Source organism: Gekko japonicus, unplaced genomic scaffold (genome assembly GCF_001447785.1).
Source record: "Gekko japonicus isolate JY-2015 unplaced genomic scaffold, Gekko_japonicus_V1.1 scaffold119, whole genome shotgun sequence".
Lineage (NCBI taxonomy): Eukaryota > Metazoa > Chordata > Lepidosauria > Squamata > Gekkonidae > Gekko > Gekko japonicus.
The window spans coordinates 429044-454820 of record NW_015163606.1 but is presented as its reverse complement, the minus strand read 5'-3'; the positions used below and the strand labels follow the sequence as shown (position 1 = coordinate 454820).

At 41.1% G+C, this 25777-nt stretch overlaps 1 protein-coding gene across 5 annotated transcripts in view; it reads right to left on the bottom strand.

The window, feature by feature from the left end:
• RIMS2 (regulating synaptic membrane exocytosis 2) overlaps nt 1–25777 on the bottom strand; it is a 611329-nt gene that overhangs the window by 208438 nt on the left and 377114 nt on the right. For all 5 annotated transcript variants that reach the window (XM_015407292.1, XM_015407290.1, XM_015407291.1 and 2 more), the window contains 2 exons: nt 8942–9098; nt 4585–4701 (listed from right to left, as the gene is read on the bottom strand). In XM_015407292.1, coding sequence (XP_015262778.1) covers nt 4585–4701; nt 8942–9098 — 274 coding nt within the window. The remainder of the gene's footprint in view (nt 1–4584; nt 4702–8941; nt 9099–25777) is intronic.

Sequence of the window (25777 nt, the reverse complement as noted above, 5' to 3'; positions counted from 1 at the left end):
AAAGCAGTTCTGTAATGTCATTCACTAGATCTGCTCAGAAACTTAGCCAGAATGCATAAGAGTCCTCAATTCCCACTTGATACATGATTGGGGCAGACCCACATGGGAACAAATGTAGTGATCTGCAACCACCACTACTTCCTCCCACTGCTGCTTTTTCCAGTTGAATTACATGGCAGAGTATCCAATTACAGGCTGCACAAGGTATTGAAATACCACATTCCTGGACAAAGGGATGCATCTCTGTAGTGCTGAGCCAGACATTACTACTTTAATGAGTTGTGTCCCAGTTTCTCAGACCCAACTTGCATTCACCACAGCCACTTAGGATCTGTGGGGAGCTGCCTTTTAAAAAGGCACAGGAGCCTGATTTCGCTCAGGAACATGGCATGGGAGGAACAGGGGCTTCTGCCTTCCACCCCACCCCCGCGTACATTTTCCTGAGCCAAAATGGCAGAGGGGCATTATTTTCCCCATTTTAGAGCTGCATGTGAACAAAATACCGTAAGTGTAGCTCCAAAGTGGGGCAAATAATGCAGGCTTTGGTGTGGGAAAATGGTTAGCTGCGGCTCTTTAAAAGACAGTTCTTTTCAGCTCCTCTGAAAGCCAGTATGATGTGGTGGTTAGAGTGTCAGACTAGGATATGGGAGACCCAGATTCAAATTCCCGTTTAACCATGGAGGCTCACTGGACGACCTTGGGCCGTCACTCACATTTAGCCTAACCTACTTCACAGAATTGTAAGGATTAAATTTAGGAGAGTAGGATTGTGATGTGTTTGTACATTTAAGTAGGTGGTTTTCCATTATAGTGGAATGTATTTAACCTGGTACAATTGGGAGGGTTGGATGACTCTCAGTTGGTGTGATGTTGTTCTTTGCCCTCAGTTTCTGGCATATCCTTCTACCAAATAAAGCTGTTCCATAAACAACGACTGGGTGTTGTTGTTCAACAGATAAGGCATATTGTCAAAGAACATTAGATGGTGTCAGAAGTGGGAAAGATACCTGTTGACTCCTTTATCACTCAATGCATCACTATGGCTATACCAGTTTTAAAGATAATTCCCTATATTTTTTTAATTAACAAACTTTAGTTATATGTAAGTTTTTTCTTTAAGTAATTTTATCAAAGTTGTCTTAAGATAATTCCCTATCTGAGACCAAGGCAAGAAAAAATATGAAAGAGACCCTGCTTAGCGTTAGTATTTTTTGTTGCATTGGCACCAGAAAATAGGAAACCAGCAAGCAAGAATAAACAAGCTATTATCATTCAGTGGACAAACAACAATGGCTTATTAAAGTTTCTGGTTCACAGAATTCTGTCAAGTCACTGCCCAAAGTAAAGTTTCTAACTTAGTTGCTGCATACTGTTTCAGTAACATAAAATTGTCCATTAAAAGATACCATTTTACCATGATGACTTCAAAGCATATTTCAGTGCTCTAGGCCACAGTTTTCAATCTAAAGGAACAGCAGAACACATTAATCCCACAATGTATCTTCTGCTCCTTCTTGAAATTCTGGATACAACCTGCTGTTCACTGCTTTAAAGTATGAGGTTTAAAAAGGGGGTAGCTACTACCAGCAACTATTCCAGCTCCCACTACAAATCAGACCAGTGCAGAACAATGGATAAGTATGGAAAAGCATTTTGAATTCTAAGACTGCAATACAAGTGATACATCATAATACATTTCAATATCAAAAAGGTACCCATTAAACGTATTAATAATATTAGTAATCAGAGATAGAAATTCAGGAGATAATAAGTATGATTGTGAGGAGTATTATAAATCACAATCCCCCTTCCCCAAGAAAAAGCCCAACTATCTGAACAAGAGTCAGACTGAATCAGGTAGCTTCCACCATAGACATTTAGTCTTCAAGACATTCATTCACTCTGTTTTACAGAGAAACAGATAAAATGATTGTCAACCCATTGAAGCGCGGTATTGTCTGTCTTGCTTTTATGTCTTTTTAAAAGACTTGTTTGTGTACTTTCACCAGCCACCTGAAAATGGATAGACAAAGCTCTAATGAGGCTTCTCATGCAATGGTTTCTTCTTTCTATTGTTTTAAAGACAGCTCCTGCTTCTCATTCTAATTTATTACTCACGCAGCAAAACAGATTAATCAGCTCCTGTTGGGAGTGTGTGTTTCAATTACTGCTTTTCTTTTTGCATCAAATGTAATTGTTCCACAATTTTCTCGTAATTTTTATTATTATAACCACACAATTACAAAGCCATGCTTATGAAAAATGAAAGAAAATTCATGAACCATCATCTTTGGCTTCAGGAAAAGTCTTTTGCTTTGCCTCCTTCACAGTCAGGAAAAGAACTAATTAAAGATTCATTGGGGAATGACATAGCCACCATGAGTAATAGGAGGTCATTAATTAAGCACAGAGAAGCCAGAAAAGTTCACAATTGCACAGTAAAACAAAAGCAGTAAGTGACAAAATTTACAGGGACAACTGGAAGAAGAACTAGACCTCTGCTGAATGGGATTTACCAGGTAAAATCAGATATTTATTTGTTTAAAACATTTGTTAGCTGCCGCTTCTCCCTTACAGAACCCAAGGAAGTTTTCAATATTGCCTGTGAGGCTGAGCATTGCTGGATCTTTATGTGGGCTGCCCATCTACATTAAGGGCTGAATGGAACTATCAGTTTCATTTGCAGCTGATTGCAGAAAATAAATCCTTCAACAGCTCCCAACAGTCATAGTACAACTGAATTGTTAGCAAATTCCAGCTCGATTTGTTCATGAATCAGGAGATGGTATTCTTAATTTATCCATGAGATTTATTGTTAGGGACTTCTTTACAGCTGAACAGTTAAAAGAATGATCCAGTTCAAGTTACTCACTTTTAAGATCCCATGGTTTCAATGACAGTAAATACTTCCTCAACTGTACCAATGAAGAAGTATCTGAAGAAGTGTGCTTGCACACAAAAGCTAATTCCCTGAGTAAAATTTTGTTGGACTTGCTGCTTCAGACCAACTCATCTACCCACCTGAATGTACCAAAGACACCAATGTACCAAAGTGTGCACTTTTAATATCATTTACCATTTGACAATCCACACCACACAAGTATCTGGACTTTTCCACCTCCTCCTTTCCACAGAAACACATGTAACCCCTAACAAAAACTCTATGCCCCCTTTAAAAAAACACTTCAGAGTGCTGGAAGATTCTTTGGAGAATCATGTATGCAATGAGATATTAGCTTCCACTCAGAAGGAAAAATCAGCTTAAGTTTTCTGCATATGTAGAACTCTTTTAGGCATGCAGATGAAGTCCTTGGATCCCCAGGCAGTAGCTTGAAATTTTAAAATGTTTCTTTGCCATTATGTCTATTGTTAATACTTATAGACAGATAGCAAAGGTAACAGGGAAGTCTGAAATATTTCTTTCATTTTCAAAAATATCAGCTGAACGATAAATGCTAAATAGGCAGCTTACTGCATAAATGTTTTGAAATGCAGGTCATTTGTCAATTTTACCTATAATACATAGCAGCTATATTGGTATCTTATTGTGTAATGGCTTAATAAGATACTAAAGCATAATTTTGATGTAAAACTTAGTAAGTCTTTAATCTTATTTTCACAATCTAAAGTCAATGAGGTGGAAAATACCCTGTCTATTTTTTAAAACAGGAAAGCAAAAAATGCTTCAGGTAACCTTGGAAAATAAGCAACTTTAGCAAGGTATAACCTCTGGCTCACTTCTATTATATAAAAACACAGATGTGCCAATACATCCCTTGCTATATATGAAGGTTTGTAAAGCAAAACTTTAGTGAAAGCCATGCTATAAAGCACACTCTTAGAAAATACAGCAATTCGTTATTCTTTGTAAAACAAACAAACCACAAACCTCGTGGTGGAAAGAACAGACAAATTACCCTATTGCATTAGGAGGTGATAATAAAAACAAGGTGGACGGGGGGGGGGGGGGGGAGGCGAGACCTTTCAGGTAAGCAGTTTTTGAAGCAGTTTCCAAAGAGACAAGCCATTACTCGATTTAAAAAGCAGTTCACCTCTCCAGCAACTGGTGACATTACAGTGAAACTAAAAAAAACCCCAATGCTGCATGGTCTATAGAAGGTAGTGGTAGTTTTATAAGAAGAAGCCAGTATGGCTCTCCATAATTTTTTGTACAAAAATTGAAAGGCTCAAATTGTAAATTCTTGTATATTTCCAACCAGTTTCAAACCTCTACATAATAAATGTCATGGTTGTTGTACCAATACCCCAAAGGTAGTCAAAACAAAATATAAGGATGTAGAGCCAATATTACAGTTTGTCTAAAATATACTCCTTGTAAGATTTTTTAGAGCTTTCCTCATGCTCTGCTGACCAATGAATGCCTACTGTGGAATTTCTGATATGTAATACAACACACTAATATAATAACTAGAAAATTATAATTTCAGGGGGTAGTACTAGGTAAATATCTCTATTGTGCTTTTGTAAAACGGAGAGGTTGAGGTTTAAATAGAAAACCGAAATGATAGTGCTTTTCTCTGCAATATGTAATTTTGATTTACTCTATGACTTTGGAATATCTACCTCTCTCTGTCTGGGGAGTTGTGGTCATCCATTATTCGATGTCTATCCATTCGGTTCATGGTATTGTAATGTGCAGGAGTAGATCGGGTCCCTCGAGACCCCTGTTCCACATTCCTACTGAAGAAACAAAACCATCAGTGTCTTAGGGAGGGGGGAGTGAGCTATCCCTTATGGTAATCACTAAAATGTGTTACTTTTATGATGTTAGTTGTAACATCTGACACCCTTGATTTTATTACAATCCGTTAAGGGCTGATAGTTTTCTTTCCTCCAGGATACATGATATTTCATGGAAGTGATGCAGCATCCAACCATCAGTACAAACATCCATGAATCTTGGCTTTCAGACAAAGCATAAAGAGGGAGCCCTTTTGGTTAGAGAGACAAAAATTGGGGGGGGGGAAATGATACACCATCCCAGGGTACCAATATATGCACAGGTGTGTGTGCCCTGAACCGTGAATATTTACATGCCATTAACCATGCAGTCCTAAGTACACTTGAACTATTTTAAGCCCACTGACATAAGTGGATTTAAAAGGGTGCATCTTAATTACACTGAAAATCACAGCCTACTTTTACTCATCAATAATATAAAACCCCACTGCTTCCCCACCCCGATCACCCATTCATCCCTACCTGCTACAACACTATTTGGGGGGAAATATAGAATTGAGGAAAATTAATATTGTTTTAAAGTATGCAAATTGGGAGAATTACTGCAAAATAGACAGGGTTTTTAACTAATTCCAATATCTGGTTTAATTAGCAACCTGATTACCCTGAACTGTAGCTAACACTGATGCCAAAATTCTAAGCATGGAAATGGTGTGGCAGGGAGGGTCTAAGTAAATCTACAAATAGCACCTGATTATTTAACCAAAGTTATGAATTCTAGTATTACAGCTGCATGCTTTATATGTCTGACAAAATATAATTCACACATTGTCTTAGTGTCCTTTTAAGGGAACTGCACAATGTTTAGCCTTTTATATTATTTACTTTCACATTAGTAAACAAAGTCATTTTCTTGATTGTTGGTATCATAAAGTATCTGAGTGCGAAAGTAATGACAGTTAATAATCTCCAGAAATCTTCTGAAATGTGTTGCAACTTCAGGTGCCTGCAGTGTCTGCTTTTCACAGGTACCCAAGAAAGAAGCTGTGTAGTGAGAAGGGGGAGATAGTGGCTGCGGTTATACATACTAATAATCCACTTTCAATCCACTTTCCAACTGGATTTTGTCGGTTCACACAAGTAAAATCCAGTTGGAAAGTGCACTGAAAGTGGATTGAAAGTGGATTATTTAGTGTGTGTGACCACAGCCAGTGTTAATGGAAGGAGAAGGAAAGTGTGTCAGCAGATAATATGAATAACATGCCCTTTATCCCGCTAACAGAGTTAGCAGATGTTGTCAATGGTCTGTCTGTGTACAGCATTCTGCCAGTCCATATATTGATCTTATGAGCGGTCGGGTTAGAACGGATAAAAGGAAGTACTTCTTCACCCAAAGAGTGATTAACACATGGAATTCACTGCCACAGGAAGTGGTGGGTGCTACAAGCATGGACGGCTTCAAAAGGGAATTAGATAAGCATGTGGAGCAGAGGTCCATCGGTGGCTATTAGCCACAAGGTATAGCTAGGGGCTCTGGGGCAAGTGATGCTCTGTCTTCTTGGTGCTTGGGGGGGGTCAACAGTGGGAGGGCTTCTAGTGTCCTGGCCCCACTGCTGGACCTCCTGATGGCACTGGTATTTCTGGCCACTGTGTGATACAGAGTGTTGGACTGGATGGGCCTTTGGCCTGATCCAACATTGGCGTCTCTTATGTTCTTATGATTCAGCAATTTGGGATAGGATTTAAGTCTGGTTTCTATATAAGTTAGCAATGCAATGCTATTTCCCTGTCAGTACTTTTATCTCACTGAGTATCTGTAAGTTCCCATTCTGTAGGTTAGTTCACTATTATCAATTGCTTGCTGCTATACTGAACTGTGTTCGATGGGACTGTGTGATTTGTTGTACTATGTGGCAGTATATTATGTGCCATACCATGTGTGAAAGTGCTGTTGTCTTTCATCAGTAGGTGAAGACTTTTTTGTTTTCTCTGGCATACTCCCAATAATGGTTATTGGCCCTCCTTATAGTGTTGTTTGTTTATGTGTTTTTAATTGAATTTTATACTTTTAACAATATTTTATTTAAATGTTTTTATGTTTCCCACCTCGTACACCCTGATTAGGTGGAAATGTGCCATATAAATGTTTAAACAAATAAACATAAATAAATACATGTTTAGACAGAGTTTGAAATATTTTATCCATTTGCTTCCTTTTAGTGAGAGTCTTGCTTATAGTATTCACTCTCTGTGTGTTCCTGTGATTATTTGCAGTGCACTCAACCAGTGTTGCTGGATTATTAAATGCAAACTGCTATGCCTGCTCTGTATTGCTACATATACAGAGTAGATCCTGTGCTGACATAAGAGGACTGCAACAAGAACTAGTGGGTCAACAGCTTACTAACACTCTACCATATAAGAATCAAATACCTACTGCAACTGAAAGATCATGTTAGAAGAATTCTCCAGAAAACAAATTATAAGATTCTTTTGTAGCAGAAAATATGGGTCAATCCAAATAACACCAGTTCTGCACCCATAGCTTCAATGCACATTCAGTACGAACAGATTATGTTACACATCAGTATTTAATGTCACTATGAGTATTTCACACACCCAGGATCGAACAGAAGGTCATCCCACTGAATTCCAAAACTAAGTCAGCTACTCCTGTCACTGGCTGTCTCAGAATGTTCAGAAAGATGGTGCCCTCTGAATTGGCACAGGTAAAAAGACCCCTCTTTCCTTGCACAATGAGAGGGCAATTAACTCTGATCCTATGCCTGGACATAATTCCCCACCAGAAAGACAGTCTTTGACAGTGAACATAAGCCATAGGTTCAAAGGGGAATGGCTGGGAATGCATAATCAGCCAACAATCAGAGCACCTCTGTGCTTCTACCTGACAAATAAACCTCATGAAGGATTGAGGCAACTGGTGGTTTTCCACTGATGCAACAGATCCAAACTGAGGTTTCCCAACTGATATCTGATCTAAATATTGAGAGATACAGTTACTATTTCACCTGGTTCATTATTCTTCTGCTGAGTCAGCTGGCATTAACATTAACTATTCCCACTATTCCTTATCTCTTTTTTTGAGAAAGTTACTACCTTGCTGGATCAGGGGAATGCTGTAGGCATAGTTTATCTTGATTTCAGTAAGGCTTTTGATAAGATTCCACATAATATTCTTGTTGACAAATTGGAAAAATGTGGTTTGGATCCTCTGACTGTAAGGTGGATCTGTAACTGGTTGACAGATCGCACCCAAAGAGTGTTTGTGAATGGTTCCTCATCTTCTTGGAGAGGAGTGACAAGTGGAGTGCCTCAAGGATCTTTCCTGGGACCTGTTTTGTTGAACATCTTTATCAATGATTTGGATGAAGGGATAGAGGGAATGCTTATTAAATTTGCAGATGATACTAAATTGGGAGGGGTAGCAAATACAGTAGAAGACAGAGTCAGGATTAGGGATGTGCATTCGGTTCGGACGAACCGAATGCACCCCTGGAAATGGCCCATTTGGACCCTTTTCGGGCTGCTGCAGGCCGATTCAGATTCTCTGATCTGAATCGGCTTGCCACCGAATTGCTGCCGAATTTTGGCAGCAATTCAGCCCCATTATATCCTATGGGCCATTGAAGTCAATAGCAAAAACATAGGGTATATTCTGGGGGCTGGAGGGGAGGGGGCTTGAGGGAGAGGCTCCAAATTGTCAGGGTAGCTGCTGGAGCCTCTCCCCAAGATACCAACCAAGTCTGAAGAACATTGGACCAGGGGGTCCTATTCTACGGGCCCCCAAACAGGTTGTCCCTATCCCCTCCATTGTTCTCTATGGTGGGAAAAAAGTAACCGTTTCTCTCTACATAGTAACAAGCAGGTTGGATTGGGTCAGTTTCTTGATGTGCAACAGCAGTGCTTAGAACATCACAAACAATTGGAATTAGATTCAGAATAGTATTTACTGACATATTGGTAAATAACTCAATTTACTTGAATCCAATTCTAAACTAAGCTGGGAGGCGGGCTTCCCCTTTACTAGACTCTGAGATCTCAGAAAAACAAATTCTTGCTTTTACTGCAGAGATAAATTAAGAAAATGCTGGTACATTTTTTCTCATAATAAAAAAGCATAATTAATTATATTTTTTCTGTCTTGAGTTTACAGAAATAATTTCTAGCAACTATCGAAATGCAGTTCACATTCCAAAGCTATATGGAGGCAATAATTTACCTTGGTAAAGGAGGGACACTGGGAGACCATGACCTGGTCCGTCCTATACTGTCTCCACGGTGAGGGGACCCTGACCGAGAGCAGTGATTGGATGACATCACTTGTTCTGGCACTGATAGTGTTGAGCTTTGAAGATCTCTTCCATTATGTCGGTAATCTAGAAATAAAGATTAGAACAGCTGAAATAATACAGAGGTGTCTTTTGCTATGGCTTTGAGCTAAGGCACTAAAACAAAATAATTATAATACAAAGTTGTCTAGACATCTTAGTTCTGTTTTTAGATATATAATGAGGTCAGATAGTTGCAGCATGAGAAAAAAAGTTGTAACATATAACACTAATAGCAAGAATTATGTGTATATCACTTCCCAGAGCACTCAAAGTACTTAGTACATTATGCCATTATTCTTACATCATCCCTCTAAAGTATTCTGGTATTATTCTCTTATTTAAGAAAAAAGATCTGTAGCTGAGATAAGGTCTTACCTAAAACAACTCAGTGAATTCACCTGGCCAGATCACTACGTTATTTAAACTCTTTTGAAAAGTAGGCAAAATCATCAATTTTAAGACATAAGTATATCTCTGAGTTTCTTATTACTTTTAAATATTTGTCATAGATGTATATTAAGGCACAGAAAGATTTACTATCTAAAATCAATCATTAGAAGCTCTGATGATTTTGCTTTTAGGTGCCCCTTTCCTCCCCTCTTTTGCCATCAATTCACAGCTGACTTATGGAGACTCCATAGAGTTTTCAACACAAGAAACATACAGAGGTGGTTTGCCATTGCCTGCCTTCATGTCACAGCCCTGGTATTCCATCCAAATACTAACCACAAACAACCCTGATTAACTTCCAAGATTGGCTAGCCTGGGCTATCCAGGTCTATTTTAAAAAGCATACATTTGTGAGGATACAAACTTGCAGATAAGTAAATTTGTAGTGTAAGCCTTTGCAAAATTATTCCAGCCTACACCCACTGATTTATGCAAAGAACTGCACTGTAAAAGGCTGATGCAAGTGATTATAACAAGCAATTCATCACAATCTTCAGTCTCTTGAATGAAAACAAAGAGAAATTACCTCAGAATTAGACACAGGATAGAATAAAATTAGGAATACAAAAGGAGCAGACTAGTGGAAAATGTAATGGACTGTTGACTTGGTTATTGATAACAGTCCCCATAAACTAGGAAACACAACAAACAGCACAATTATGAAATTCTAATGACTCAAATTAATCCATGTAAAAATCATCTGTAAACACATAGTATTTCAAAGACAAATAATGAAAGATCATTCACTCAATGTGAGAGTCAGTTTGGTGTAGTGGTTAAGTGCATGGACTCTAATTTGGGAGAACCGGGTTTGATTCCCCACACCTCCTCCACTTGCACCTGGCTGGATGACCTTGGGCAAGCCATAGTTCTGTCAGAGCTGTTCTTGAAAAAGAGCAGTTTCTGTCAAGAGCTCTCTCAGCCCTACCTACCTCACAGGGTGTCTGTTGTGGGGAGGGGAAGGGGAAGGAGTTTATAAGCCACTCTGAGACTTAGTGAAGGGCGGGATATAAATCCAATCTCCTCCTCCTCCTCCTCCTCCTCAATGACTATAAACTTCACTGCCAAAATTGGAGTGGGACTACATATACATAACTCTACACTAAATTCAACTATACAGTGACACAGTGCCCTTATCTATTTTACTCTACTTTCCCTTTACTTCCTGCTCTCTATAGTTGTGAAAAGTATGCCTTTTATCTACTCAACTACCTAAGCAGCTACATATCATCTATTTTTTTTCTTAGCTGTAACATTTTGTCCCCCTCCCATTGTAATGGGGACACAAGTAATATAAGACATCAACTACTATTAGCTATCATATGCAATCATGTAGCTATAGGGCTGCCATCTTGGTGGGTTTGGTTTTACAGGAAATCTAGGCATGTCACCCAGTATCTGTTTGGTGCCTTAGCTGGTGATGATTCCAGCTTTCTTTTTAAAAAAGAAGAAGAAGCAGCAAGTCTCTAAGCCTTCTAGATCTGGAGACAGAAGGCAAAATGTGTTGATAGTTTTCTATAGAGGAAACAGGCCTGTTATTCCTTCCTTTAATTCTAGTCAATGAGGGAAGTTCTAGCTGTGACTAACAGGAATGGAAAACAATAAGCAAGTTTTGCAGCAAGCTGCTTCTTCTGAGATTACTTTAGGAATTTTTGCTTCTCTCAAATGCACCCAGTGAAGTCCATGGGCAGTAGATTCAGGACAGATAAAAGAGGATAATTTCTCACACAATGCATACTTAACTGAGGGTATTCACTTGCACAAGATGATGGCCGCTAGTTTGGATGAATTTAAATGAGGATTAGAAAAATTTCTTGAGGACAGGTCTAACAACATTAGATATGATAGCTAAATAGAGCCTTCATATTCAGAGGTAGTGTACCTCAAAATTCAAACAGCTGGTGGGCAGCAGTAGGAAAGAACTTTGTTCTCCATGCCTTTTTTGTAGGCCTTCTATGAACATCATGATGGCCACTTTGAAAAAGACCATACAGTTCCAGAAGGTGCTCCTCAAATGTTATATTCTCAATAGCTCAGCCATTTATAATCAGAGGATACAATGTTGCCAGGATTACTAATCCTAAGTAGTGCAACCCTACATAGAGTTATACCCTTCTAAGGCTTTTGACTTCAACAGACTTAAAAGGTGTAACTCTGTTTAGGATTACACTGTAGCTGATATGACAAATGTAAACTACATTCCAGGCCTTTAAAAACAGAAGTTGCTCCAATAAAAGATACTTATCTGCCAATTTTGAATTACTGACACTCCAAAAAAAAAAGGTACAGACAACAACAAATGTATAGCATAGAAGCTATACTTGTAGTATTCATATTTAACATGAAAAATATATCCATGATTGTAAATAATTATACTTCATAAATGTACTATATCACATATTAATCTCATTTGTTTTTTAAATGGAAATTGTGACTGACATACAAAGAGCTATACCTAAATAAATGCACACTGGGTGCGTTCAGACGGGCCATTTGAGCCGGTATACATGCCGGTTGGGAATGGACTACTTACGTGCGATCACACAGCCAACATCTGCCTCCCATCCCTAGCCGTCCCCAACACCCTTTAAACTGGAGTATTTTGCTACCAGGTCCCCAAGTGGTGTTTTCCTGGTGCTCTGGTCGTAGCCGCATTTTCCCCCTGTGTGATCGTGCCTCCGCCGGTGTAGAGCCACTTCCGCTCAGAAGCCCAAGGCTTCTGCTTTTCGTCCACCATTTTATTTTAGCGTCGGCGATGTGCGCTTGGGCAAAGCTTCACCCCGGCGTTAATAGAACGAATAATGAAATGGTGCTTAGTTTTAGGCTTTAGACCACTCCGGGACCTCACAGAGGCCAGTATACTTGTAAAAGTTTAAAGGGAAGGGTTCGCTTCAGGGCATGCTTTTCAGGATACATTGTTCTGTGCATGCGCAGACTGCGAAAAAATAAAGACTAAAAACTGCTGACGCGTGCTGCCGTGTGGACGCTCGGGAGAGATGTGCTCTGCAGCGAGAGAGGATAATGTGATCGCGCTTGTCCTGGATCAAATACAATCCAATTGGAACCGGAGCAGTTTAAACCACTCCGGCACACCGTCTGAATGCCGGCACTGTTTAAACCACTCCAGCACTGTGTCTCAAAATACTAATTTTGATACTTTACAGCACATGTACTCATAATGCATTTTCACTGATTCCATTGGGGGAGCTCTTTAACACTGTTACTCAGTATTTTAATTAAAAATCAGCAAAGTTGGGAGAGGCTGACATTGCATCCATTCAATGTGTTGATTAAATTACACTGAGAGATATTACAAACAGAAGGTTAGATGAAAAAAATTAAAGTCCTAGGAAAGGCTAAAAATATTATCAAAATTAAAGTTGACTTGGAAAAATGCATGCTAATATATCTTGGTTATAAGAATCAGCAAGATTATTTGCAGGTCAGTCACCCTCTAATATGTAGTCAAAGGCAGATACTGGGGAATATGTAAAACCATAAAGGATTATCAGAGCCTTGAATTCCAGGGTAATATGAGCATGAGGCAAAACCTGCACTGAACATTTTAGTCTTTTCTGCACAATTTCCACAGAATTGAAGTTACATCGATTTTCTATAAAGCACTAGCTATGTGGCACGGTACATTCAGCTGTGTGCAACCTGGTAAATAAAACTGCTGTACTGTTTGGCTTTTCTCCCTATGATAGAATTCACAAGTTCTCAGTAGCCCAGATGGCTGATGATGGAAATGTACAGCCTAACTACACATTCTGCTTGTGGGCTTCCCTGTAGCACCTGATCATCCACTGCAGAACAGGATGCTGGACTAGATGGTCCATTTGTCTGATTCAGAATGGTAACTCTTATGTGTTTAACACAGAGACTCATGCCACTCTGAACTGCCTCCTCCAAACATGGTCTTTGCACTGAGGACTTATTTGGTTGTATAATACATAAGCAATAGTGGGTCCCGTTAACTTGCTCTTTCATTTTCTTCTATAGTACTGCTTCTGTCTTCTTGCCATTTTGCTTGAACTCCCCAAGGCAGGAGCAGCAGGCTGAGCACTGGAGGGAGGAACTGATACAAAGGCCACAGTTTTCCCCACAACAGTAAAGGAGCATGCCTCCAAGGGTGAGAGGCAGACATTTTGCTTATTTCCTTGGAGAGGGGAGGGAGCAGACGTTAGACCACAGTACCTTCCCCGTAATAGGCAGTTTGCCTAAAAAGAAGGGATGCAAAACCTGGCTTGTACTTTTCAAAGGCAGGCAAGCTTTTGCAGAACAGACGATGAAGGAGAGAGGCAAACAGGATACGGTGGTCTGCCTTCTCAAATGTGAGGCAGGCCTCACAACAGCTGTTGCCCCTCTCCCCCCTTCTCCCCTCCCCTCCTGGGACATTAAAAGGGCCCTCCAGCTGATCAAGAGAGCACGTGGCCTGCCAATCAGCTCGAGGGCCCTTTAAATCTTGTAGCTGCCCCTCTCCCTCCCCTCCTCCAAGATTTAAAGGGCCCTCCAGCTGATCAGCAAGCCCTTTAAATCTTGCAGGAGGTGAAGGAGAGGGTCAGCTGCAGGCTGCATGCCTTCCCTGAACTCCAAGCAGAACAAAGTGTACAACCAGCAGCAGTGTTCCCTCTATGTTGAATTAGTGTGAGCTAGCTCACAGTTTTTTAGCTTCCAGCTCACACACTTTTGTCTTAGCAGGAAGGGTGGCTCCAGAGCAAGCTAATTTATGCAGTAGCCAAATCACTTGCTCCCAACTTTAATGCCAGTAGCTCACAAAGCAGAATTTTTGCTCACAAGCCCCCACAGCTTAGAGGGAGCACTGGCCAGCAGCCACCTCTCTCCCTTTGACTGGCACCCCAGCCCGTGACACATTGCTCACATGATCTCTTCCTCAGGGATGGCTGGTTCAGCAAGGGAGAGGGGGGCTGCACACCTTCCCTGAACTCCAAGTGGGGATTTCAGCACAAAATCGCCACTTCGATTTCTAGGAAGGCATGTAGCTGCCCCTCTCCCTCCCCCCTCTCCCCTCTCTCCTCCCCCTCCCCTACTGCTCCACAAAATTTCCCCATGCCCCACCAACTCAAAATTTCTGGCTAAGGGACTGTAGGTAAATGTCCTCCCCGCAAATGAAAGGCAGGAGCAAACAATACAAGATGGGAGAAACCACGCAAAGAGCTTTGACTAATGGAGCAACTTCTTTGTGGAGAAGATTCCAAAGAGTAATAGGAAAACACCTTTCTTCACTTTCCCTGGAAGCCACCGACACCAGATGTTTTTACCTTGATCTTCTTTCATAACCATAACCATAGGTTGCTATGGGAAACACAATAACACAGACGAATTTGCATTTGGTTGCTAGGCTGATGTCTTTGCTCTTCCATATTCAATTCATGCTCATCATTGCTGTGCAACCCAGCATGATTCGACGTTTTACTTCTGGACTGCATTCACCGTTTTGGTTGATCTGTGATCCTAAGAAAATGAATTCTTCCACATATTCTTCCTGGCTTGTATGTAATGATTGTATCAACTTGACCAGATGTGCTGACACCCCCTAGGTATTGTAGGGCTCTCCACAGTTTGTCATAATCGAAACAGTCAAAGGCTTTCTTGTAATCAATGAAGCATAAGTAGATAATCTTTTAATACTCATGAGATTTTTCCATGATCCAACGCAGATATGCTATATGGTCACAAGTGCCATGCCCTCTTCAGAAGCCAGCTTGGACATCTGGTAATTTCCTTTCAATGGTTGGTGCTAGGCATCATTGTATAATTTTAAGCAGAATTTTGCTAATGTGAGGGATGAGAGTGATTAATTGCATGATAACTGGAGCAGTCTTTGGAGTTTCTCTTTTTTGGTTGTGGAATGAACTCTGGGCGTTTCCAGTCCCTTGGATATGTGTTGGTTTCCCAAATTTTCTGACACAAGTAGCTGATGGTTGCAGGTGGTACAGGCCTCAGCAATTCTAACCTAGCAGCATTTAACTCCACACTCTGGGCAGTACCCTTCGTGGAAGCAACAAGTCAGCTTCTTGCTGCTAGCATCCACTCCGGCTTGGCTCTTGCACCTAGACCTTTGGACCCCCTGGCTTTGAACTTGGCTCTGTGTTCCTGGTTCCTCACCCCAGCTTGGCTTTGGACTTCGTTTCTGGTTAGTGATTTGGACTTGGCTCTGTGTTTCTGGCTCCTGGCCCTGGCTTGGCTTTTTGGACTTTGCACTGTCTTCTTGGCTCCTGACCTTGGCTTGTTCTGGACTCCCTTTGACTGGAACCCCAGCCCGTGACACATTGCTCACATGATCTCTTCCTCAAGGATGGCTGGTTCAGTATTTGACAATGTATTGCTGACACATCTATCCCCACGGTTGGTGGAATATGTCGTTGGGAGACTCTTGAAAGAAGAAGCCAAGCAGAGGGAAGCGCATTTCTCAGCAGCTTGGCAGAGTTCCCAGCCAATGGAGGCAGCTGGAGTCAACTGCAAAGGAAACAGTGACCTGCAGTGTGGAGAGCTGTCCAAAGTGCTACGAGTATGAAAATGTTTCTGCTGTGGCTTGACTTCTCATTTAAAACGAGCCTGCCTGGAGTTAAGAAAAAGGAATAAATCAACAGGGCGGTCTGACACTTTGACAAAACGCCACAATGCTTCTGTGGTAGTTGCTGGAGCGGCTGCTGACTGGAATCTATGGCTTTTAGATTCCGGAGCACCACAGAACTTCTGCAGGGACAAGAGTTTGCTTGAAAGGAAACAGCAAGCTCAACAATGTCACGTTAGCCTAGCTGACGGGAGGAATGCAGAGGTCTTGTGTCAAGGTGCCATAAATTTTCCAGCTCTTAAACATACTTTCCAGGAGGTTTTGTGTGTTCCCTCTTTGGAGAATAATCTGTTGAGTGTGTTGGCCCTTGACCGGGCTGGATTTGAGGTAATATTTGTAAACAAAACATGCAGAATACTCAAAGCTGGGAAACTAGTGGCTCAAGCAGAGCTACATAATAATGTCTATGTCTTAAATAATGAGTCTGTGGCAGCTACTGTTGGGGTAACAGGGAATGTAAGTCCCCATTATGAATGCATTCACCTACTTCACAGGCGCCTCGGCCATTTCAGCTTTGCTAGTATAAACAAAACGTTAGCACTCACTGGAAGGGAGGGGGTGAAAGACTGCAGTAATTTTCTTGATTGTGACATATGTAAGCAAACAAAGTCTAAAGCCTTCCCGGTGGCACAAAAAAGTGAGAGAGTGTCAACTAAGCCTTTAGAATTGGTGCATGCCGATGTAATGGGCCCCTTTCCAGAAAGCCATTCTAAAAACAAATATGCCTTGATGATCACGGATGACCATTCCAGATTTACTTGGGTGTATATACTAAAGCATCAATACTATAAAGTATTGGTATAGAAGAATGAAGAAACAGGTGGGGGAGTTGTGTGCCTTGCAAACCGATATGGGGGGCGAATTCATGTCCTTACAACTTCAGAAATGGTTACAGGCGCATGGTATTAAACACAGGGTTGCGAACATAGCCACGCCCCAGGAACACTTTGTGGCAGAAAGCAAAGGGGCTATACTGGAAAATATAATGTATGCAATGTTAGCTGATGCAGGGCTGCAAATGCAGTTTTGGGCAGAAGCACTAAAGGCTGCTTGCTACATTAATAACAAAGTGTGGACAAGGACTATTGATAACATTCCTTATGCGGTGCTGTATGGTAAAACTCCAAATCTGAGCTACTTGAGAGTGTTTGGTGCAAAAGCCTGGGTTAATATACCACTAAGCCAAAGGAGAAAAGCGAGAGCCCGCTCCAAGAAATTGTTGTTCTTAGGTTATCAAACTGGCATGAAGGCATATAGATTTGCCAACGAACAACAAACGGAAGATTTGTATTCACTTACCGTGAAGCTTCCTTCTCGGTGGTCCAGAGTGGGGCAGTCCTTGACTCCTTACTCCTGGGAAAGCACCTCCCCCTTCCATAGGCAGGGCCGGCAAACTTTGATCCCAGAGGGGAGGGGCTTATCCTCTGATCCCCAGTCATACCGAAAGCCACCTCCGAGCTGCTGTAAATACACTTAAAAAATAACTCCTTCCCCCTCAGACAACCAGGGAATACCATCACAGCCACGGGCTTAAACAAATACAAACCAGTATTTTAACCATTAGAGAAAAGAAACAGCAACAGTCCGCCACATCACGTAATCATTTAGACCATATTCACGAACAGCTGAACAACTGCAAAACATAAATGGACCGGAAGTCGTGTCCAACAAGAGAGGGTGGGTAGGACTGCCCCACTCTGGACCACCGAGAAGTATTGCCCTTTAGGTCTCCGCTTCTTCTTCTGACCTTCCAGTGTCTTCTGGGATCTTCGTGCTCTTCAGAGCACAGCCAGCACATCCTGCTCAGAAGGCAGGGCCGGTAAGACTGGGGATCAGAGGATAAGCCCCTCCCCTCTGGGATCAAAGTTTGCCGGCCCTGCCTATGGAAGGGGGAGGTGCTTTCCCAGGAGTAAGGAGTCAAGGACTGCCCCACTCCTGGACCACCGGAGAACTATCAGTTTTAGCAGGTCAGCTAATTTTTGTGAGAGCCAAAACTGGAACAAAGTGCATGCAAATAAGGTACCTGTGCAAGCTGCACTTCCTTTGATAAATGGGTCTACAAATGTAAAAGAAGAGGCTAGTTCTCAACAACGTGTAATCTCTGAGAGTGCCAAAAGTGAACAGTACACTCCTAGGAGGTCTGCCAGGAGCAACAAGGTGTTCCTCCACAGAGATATGGTTTTGAAATGTTGTGAACTGTGTGTACATAAGAGAGCCAGTTAATTATCAGGAGGTAATAGAAATGCCTGCTCAGGAAAAGGATGCTTGGTTGGAAGCTATGAGGGCAGAGCATGATTCATTATCTGAAAATAATGTATTTACCTTGACTGAATTACCTGCCAACAAAAATGTAATAAGCTGCAGGTGGCTCTACAAACTTAAACCGTTACCAGCTGGAACAAATGTTTAACTAAAACTCTAACAGACCTTGGGTTTGAGCAAGGTGTAGCTGATCCCTGCATGTTCAGCAAAATGAATGGAAGTAGCAAGTGTTATTTGTACATATTTGTGGACGATCTGTTTTATCTTTAATGATTGTGAACAACTTGATTGGTTTGTACAAACAACACAAAGAATTTTCAAAGTGAAACATTTGGGAAGCATAAAATACTACTTGGGTGTGGATATCTGTAAGAATGCTGATGGCTACTTTGAGCTGAGTCAGGAAGTAAAAATAACAAAACTGTTGGAAAAGTTTAAAATGACAAATGCACATCCTGTAAATACTCCAATGACCACAGGGTATACAAAGGAGCCTGAGGGAAAAATGTTTGAAAACAAGGCTACATATCAATCCTTGGTAGGCTCTCTATTGTATCTGGCTATATGGTCTAGGCCTGACATATACTATGCTGTACATATGTTGTGCCAAAACAATGTATGTCCCTATGAAAGAGATTGGGCTGCAGCTAAAAGAGTACTAAGGTACTTAAAAGATACTATGAAAAGCAAACTTGTGTTGAAAACTAATGATGAACAGCAAGTGGTTGCATTCAGTGATTCCAGTTGGGGTGAAAGGGAAAATGGAAAATCCACAACAGGATGTTGTTTATGTATGTGGGTCTCTCGCTATGTGGAAGTCTGTGAAAAGCCTTATGTCTCTACAAGTACCTGCAAGGCAGAATATGCAGCTTTCAATCACTGTGTCATACAATGAGAGTGGCTAAAACAGTTATTGAATGACTTGGAAATGTCTTGTAATATGCCAATGTCATTGTGACAACACTGTTGCACAACAACTGGCCGACTCTCAAGGAATCAGAACAAGGAGTAGGCACATAAATATAAATTGGTTGTGTTACAACACTGTACTTCTGAGGAGAATGTGGCAGATATGTTTACTAAAAGTTTGGAAGTAAACAAATTTTCTGACCTAAGAGGGAGATTGGGTTTAATCACAAGTTTCTGAGCCTTAGGGGGAGTGTCGGCATACATGCCTAGGTAAGATATCAGACCTGGTAATCTCACCCATCTATTTGACAGCTATGACAGCCACAGAGGCCAGAACAGACCGGTTCTAGCAGGAGCTGAACAGCTCAGTAACAATGACTCAGCGGTGTGTGCTGATTGGCTGTACCTTGTATATAAGTGCGAAGTGTCTGTATGGTTTTCCCCCCCTTTCTCTTCTATGACTGTATTGCGGAGCACTTTGTCAGTGAGTTCCAAATTATATATACTTGTCAATAAATTGTAAATAGTTAAGCACTGGACTGTGTCTGTGTGGCTTGCTATTGCTAGCACTCAGCTGGCACAACTGGGCATTACGGTCACGGACTGTGTACAACTAAACGCTCTGCGCGACAAAGTCCCCATAAGAGTATAAGGGCACTGGAGCCTTTCCTTCCCCAGCACCCTACCTCTGGTCAGTTTCACTCCCCACAGTTCAGTGGGGAGTGAAATTGACCAAAGGAAGCAGCTGAGCAGCTGAGGAAGGGAAGATTCAGGAGGAAGGCATGTTTAAATGTCCCCTCCCTTCCCCAGCCTGCCTGCCTCCCCAGATCTGCTTCCCCAGGCACCCTGCAGCTGAAGGGTGCCTGGGGAAGCCAAGGGAAGGCAGTTTAAGCTGCTTTCCTTACAGAGATCAGCTTCCCTATTGCTTTCCATCCCTGATTTGGGGCCCTGAATAAAAGCTGAATAAGATTGGCTATCATTCAGGAGCAATTTATCAGCAGCCAAATCAGATTAGAAAATCTGATTCAGTTTAACTAATATTTTTATTTTTTCGGGTATTTTTTCAGTTCAGCAAAGCCGAATGCACACCCCTAGTACACAGGTGTTTGCAGCCTTTCCATCATCTGGCCCATTGGTTCCATGCATGGTTCTGATGGTTCTGACCATTTTGGATGGCATTGAGAAAGGTGACAACAAGGATATTGTTGCTATGATCCTGAATGAGCCCAAGTTGGGGCAGACAGTTGATCTGCAGGCATATTGACTGCTGTTGTTAGTTCACACACTGATGGAGATGGTGTGCGTGCAGTCATACATCTCTCAGCTTCCACCCGTTTTCAGAGCTGAGGCCTTCGGACCTGATGCCTTCAGTTCTAGATGTTTTGTCAGATCCACAGAGCCTGATTCATGTGGCTTATGTTTTGATTTCGATTTATGTTTCTTCAGAGGTGGTTCCAAGGACGACCTGTTAAGAGTGTTTTCAGGTGTCCTGGAATGCCTACGGGCTGTGTCCAACCTGGGAACAGAGTGGGTCAAAACAACTGAAGGAGCGCAAGGAGCTTGATTGGAGGGCGGTTTGGGTGCCGAGAAGACAGGCTCTTTTACCTGGGCAGATGTTTTTGCTGCTGGGTTAGCCAATGCAGAGAGAGCTTTTTCTCCACAAAGTGACTTTTAGCCAGGAGGTGCGTCAGCCCTAGATTTTAGGGTAAACTTCTAGCAGATTTTACATGCCAAGCTGTTGTGACTCTCACCCAAACAGAGCAGACAAATGGAGTGCTCATCTATCCTTGTCATTTTCATTGAACAAGATGACCATTTTTGAACAATGACATCTTTTGAGAGAAAAACGAGGAGCTAACTAAGAAGTGTTCTTCTCTAGCAGTGACAAAGAGAGAACTGAGGAAGTGTGCAGAGCCGCCCCTGCCCCCCCGAAGCATGTGACCATTAGGTGGGAAAACAGTACCAACGGCTTCAGCTGAGAAGGGCACCTTAGTAACTCTGTTACTAAGCTAAGCTAAAAAAAATTCCAGTAGCTGGCCTGCACAGTAGCCATATGGGACTGCACAGGACAACGACGATCAACTAGAAGTTCATTGAGCTCAAAGTTTTCAAGGTTGAAAGAAAAATATTTTTATGGCACTGTGAAAGAAAAATATTTTTATGGCCTCATTAACTTTTATCTTTCATTGGTTCATTTTGTAAGCCACATTCATTTTCAAACCCCTCACACAGGCAGAAGCACAGATCAGCATATTTAGTTCAGGATTTTTGACACTTTGAATGGTATGCCAGTAGACCACAGTATATAATGAACTGTTAAATCCAAATATAGCATCGGTTTCAATCCTGAATTAGAACACATTTTGGATTAAATCAGGAAACATAAGCTGATTTTAAGTGCCTTGGTAGAAACCAACAATAAAAAGGCCTTGTTTTGTACTACAATAATGTACATCTCTAATTAAAGCAGTCTACAAAACAGACAATTTACTGTGTTGATGTTTTGAATATGCTGCATATAAGGTATTTTATATAGCCATGAAGTTGAGCACAGAAAGGAAGGCACTACTATAGTTTTGGGAGACCTGTAAATATTGCTTTAAAAAATCTATTATCCAAAGCATTTTGTTGGCTCAAGGCACATTGAATTTAACGTGGTTTGCACCCGCATGATATTTGAATACTAGATTGTATTTATTGCATGTTAAGAAATAATCTTAGCCTGGCAATGATCAGGAAAAGATAAAAAGATGTTTGCATAAAATTAGAATACAAATTGAATTAGTGTTTAAAATGAATAGATTGCAAAAAGTTAACACTTGCCAATTAAAACTGGGAAACCCCTAACTTACACCATTTCTATATTGTTTCCCAAAATAATTATTTGTTGTCAGCTTTCCTCCGGATCTGTCATATTCATGGCTGAACACCACATATCCATGGAAAAGAGCAGTCTCCTACTATTTTCTCTTTGCTGTTGATAAGGCATATCAAAACATGACATGGTACAAAGCTGGCACAATCATTTGGTATTACTAGGATGCATGTTGTTCAGTCATTCACAAAGTACTTTATTTGCTAAGAATATGTTGCAGATATGGAAATTTCAGATCACAAATCTGGTTTTAGATAGACCCAGGGACAAGATCTAGGGCAGTTGACATTAAGAGTTATGTCTGAGTAACCATGTTCATTGAATATCTGGACATTTAGAATATGTTCTCTGACCTTGCTAGGCAGACCTACTCAAAAGATGGCACTAAAACACTACATGAAACTGTGAATTATTATGCCAAAGGATTTCAAATTTAATAATACATTTTCCTCTCACACAATGCTTGAGGTAATGCCACTGCCAGTCACAGCAGACAACACTAGGTTTATCAGTTGTCTGACTAAATATAAAGAGATTTTACATATATTTGAACAGACAAGCAGTATTTAAGGCTATATCTATCAAATGTTTCAACTATTATTAGTAGCTACCAGACTCTATCAGTACTGCATAGGACTGCAATTCCCTAGTTCTGGAATAGAATAAACATGGCAGAAGTTTAGAAGTTCTCACAGTTATCTGGAGCCATGGGACTCAAGCCAGGAGCCCTGTGGATCACAGCTAACTACAGATTCCATTCATCCTGAGCCACCAGAGCAGCTGGATGGAGGAGCCAACTACAAGCCATTTCATCTGCAATGATGAGATAGCAGCCCATGATCCTCCTCTAAAGTCAAATGATCTTACAGAGCTAATAAGGAGACTTGCACCCCTGCCAATCTCTGTCTTGGCAGCTGGGAGAAGATACCTACTCTTCCCTATCTTTCACCAGACTTCCAGCCTGAAGAACATAGCTGCCCTTATAATGTAGCCTAAACACCTGACAACAGTCATCCTGAGAACAGTAACTATACTTCTGAGGTGTGGATGGGGGTTGAAATTGTTCATATTCAGGAGTCAGAAGTTCATATTCAGATGACAGAGACTGGCAGTATAAGATGGAATGGCTGCATAGTAGCCTCAACAATCATGGGTTTGAGACTATTTCCAGCTATGTTGCTAAAGAAACTGCACAGCAGGACAAGATTACAACCTCTGTCTTTTGAGATGATAAGCTATTTATATGACAGAAGGGAAAAAACACACCAAAGAAAGAACACAACACAAAATGATTGAGATAAATAAGAAAAAGACAGGGAGAGGAGGTCATGTGTTATTGCACTTGATGTCGTTAAGACAAATATTTAAATCAGGGTGACAACATGATGAGGTTGCAAGTTGAATTCAAGAACCTTAATTGAGTGATTGATGCAGACACTAAACCATGGCAATGAGAAATAAATCAAACAATTCCTACAATGGCAGTAGTACAGGAAAATACAGGGTAACAGAGAGATTTTTTTAAAGATACTCTTTCCACTTCTGACTCCATTTCCCAATTTTAATACTATATAAACAGCCAATTGTGAAAAGAAAAACAAAAGAGAGAAGAACAAATGAACAGTGACATATTTCTAGAATTGTGGAGAGAAATAGCTGAACTGTGGAGAAAAATAGCAAGGCAAAAGATTTATTTAGGTGTAAAAAAACCCCACACTTTGTCCTAGAAAACTCATGCCACTGAAAAAGCAAACATTCAAAGTTTATGACAACTCTAGACAACATATGATATAGTATTTATCGTATGCTTACCTAAGATCACTGGCTTGCTTCAGACTGGTTTTGTGCTATTTGAAAAAGCTTGAGCTCGTATACTCCCTTCTCCCCTAATACTGTTATTAGTTACTTACTGAGTTGCGGCAATAGCTTGCCCTTACATCAAAACCACAACGTTATGTTTGCAATTGCTTTGCAAGTAAAGATGATAAACTGTTGCGTAATCCTAGCTTGCAATCATAGTTTGCAGGACAAAAACGAACTATGGTTTGTGGCTGAGATTGTAATGATATCAGTAAACTAAGGTTTGCAACAAACCAGAGAGTACTAACTGTCATGAAAAGGGGGATTAGAGTGTTCATGACCCCCCCCAAACCCAAACATTTGTGCATGTAGTACCAAACCATGAGGTTTGGCATCACATCTAAATCAGGTTGTGATAGACAGGCCTCCACCACAATTTTCCACTGTGATATACTTTTTTTTGGCGTTATGACCACTTCAGTGAAAAGAACATTACCGGTGACAAATGGATTATCTTAGTCCTGACTACTGTGCATCCACCAAAGGGGAAATTGGTGGCAAAATCACTGTAAGGAACTAACTATTCAACTAAGCGAAAAACCCAGGTTGTTTACCTGTAACTGATGATCTTCGAGTGGTCATCTGTGCAGTCACACACGTGGGTACAGTGCCTGCACAGGACCCAACCAACGAAGATTCTAGAGCTTCTTCTATCACTTTTTGGAGGGCTTTCTTCTCCACTCTGGGGAGAAGGCATTGACTGTGCATGCCTGGAGCTGAGGAGAAAGTCACCTTCCACCCAGTTCCTTCCGCACACTGTTAGTAAGTCCCATCAACTTCAGGTAAGTGAGAGAGAGATGCCAGCAATGAGGAAGCATGGGTGGGTGTATGTGTCTGCACAGGTAGCTACTCAGAGATCATCAGTTACAGATAAGCAACCCGTTTATCTTCTTTGTGTTCTGTGCAGTCCCACGCATGGGTGACTGACGAGCTAAGCCAAAATGGATGGTGGGTGCTGGCAATACACTGATAATCCTGAGTCAAACTAGAGTTTTGCCTTCAGGAGACTTGAAACTTCAAAGTTCAGATGGACAACACCAAATTGTTACATTGTGGTAAAAAAATAATTTAAAAAATAGTCTTGGCTCCGAAACTTCTTTTCCAAAGGGGATAAGCTGCATAGGAAGATGCAAGCCTTTTGCAACTTGGAGAGGTTCCCAAATTCTCTATAAGAGGACTCCACATAGAAAGTTAGTTAACAACATAGATAGACTCCCGGTCCTCAAGGCCAACTGTAAGTTAGCTGCGCCTGGCCGGGTAATAGCCTTGATTAAAGTGCAAACAATCAACTCCTCATTAGTAAATAGAAATAATAAAAATGCCAAGTCCTTGAAATCGTCAAGTAAAACACAAAAGAGCTTTTTTAAAAAAGGCAGCTTAAAATATCTTAAAACTACTTAGCATTTATCGGAGTTGTGAATACAGCTGTCTGCAGCCAACGCCCGGAACCGGGAACCGGGTACTGGCAATAACTAACTTACTGCACAAAAGTATGGTGTAAAGTACTGAAGCAAAGACTGAAAAGAGGATCATAAGGAATCGAGAACATCTGGACCTCTGAGATCCCATTTATTAACATTAATCAGGTAACGTGTTTGGGGTTTTTTTACACAGGCAAACCAGAGGATCAAAGGAGGATGGGAGATTACTAAAAAAGGGATCTGAAGACAGCCTGACTGAAGGAGGTGTCCCGCTGTGCCCTAACATCCAGGACATAGTTGTTGAAGAAGACCATGTAGTGGCACTACAAACTGCATCCAGCAGTACACA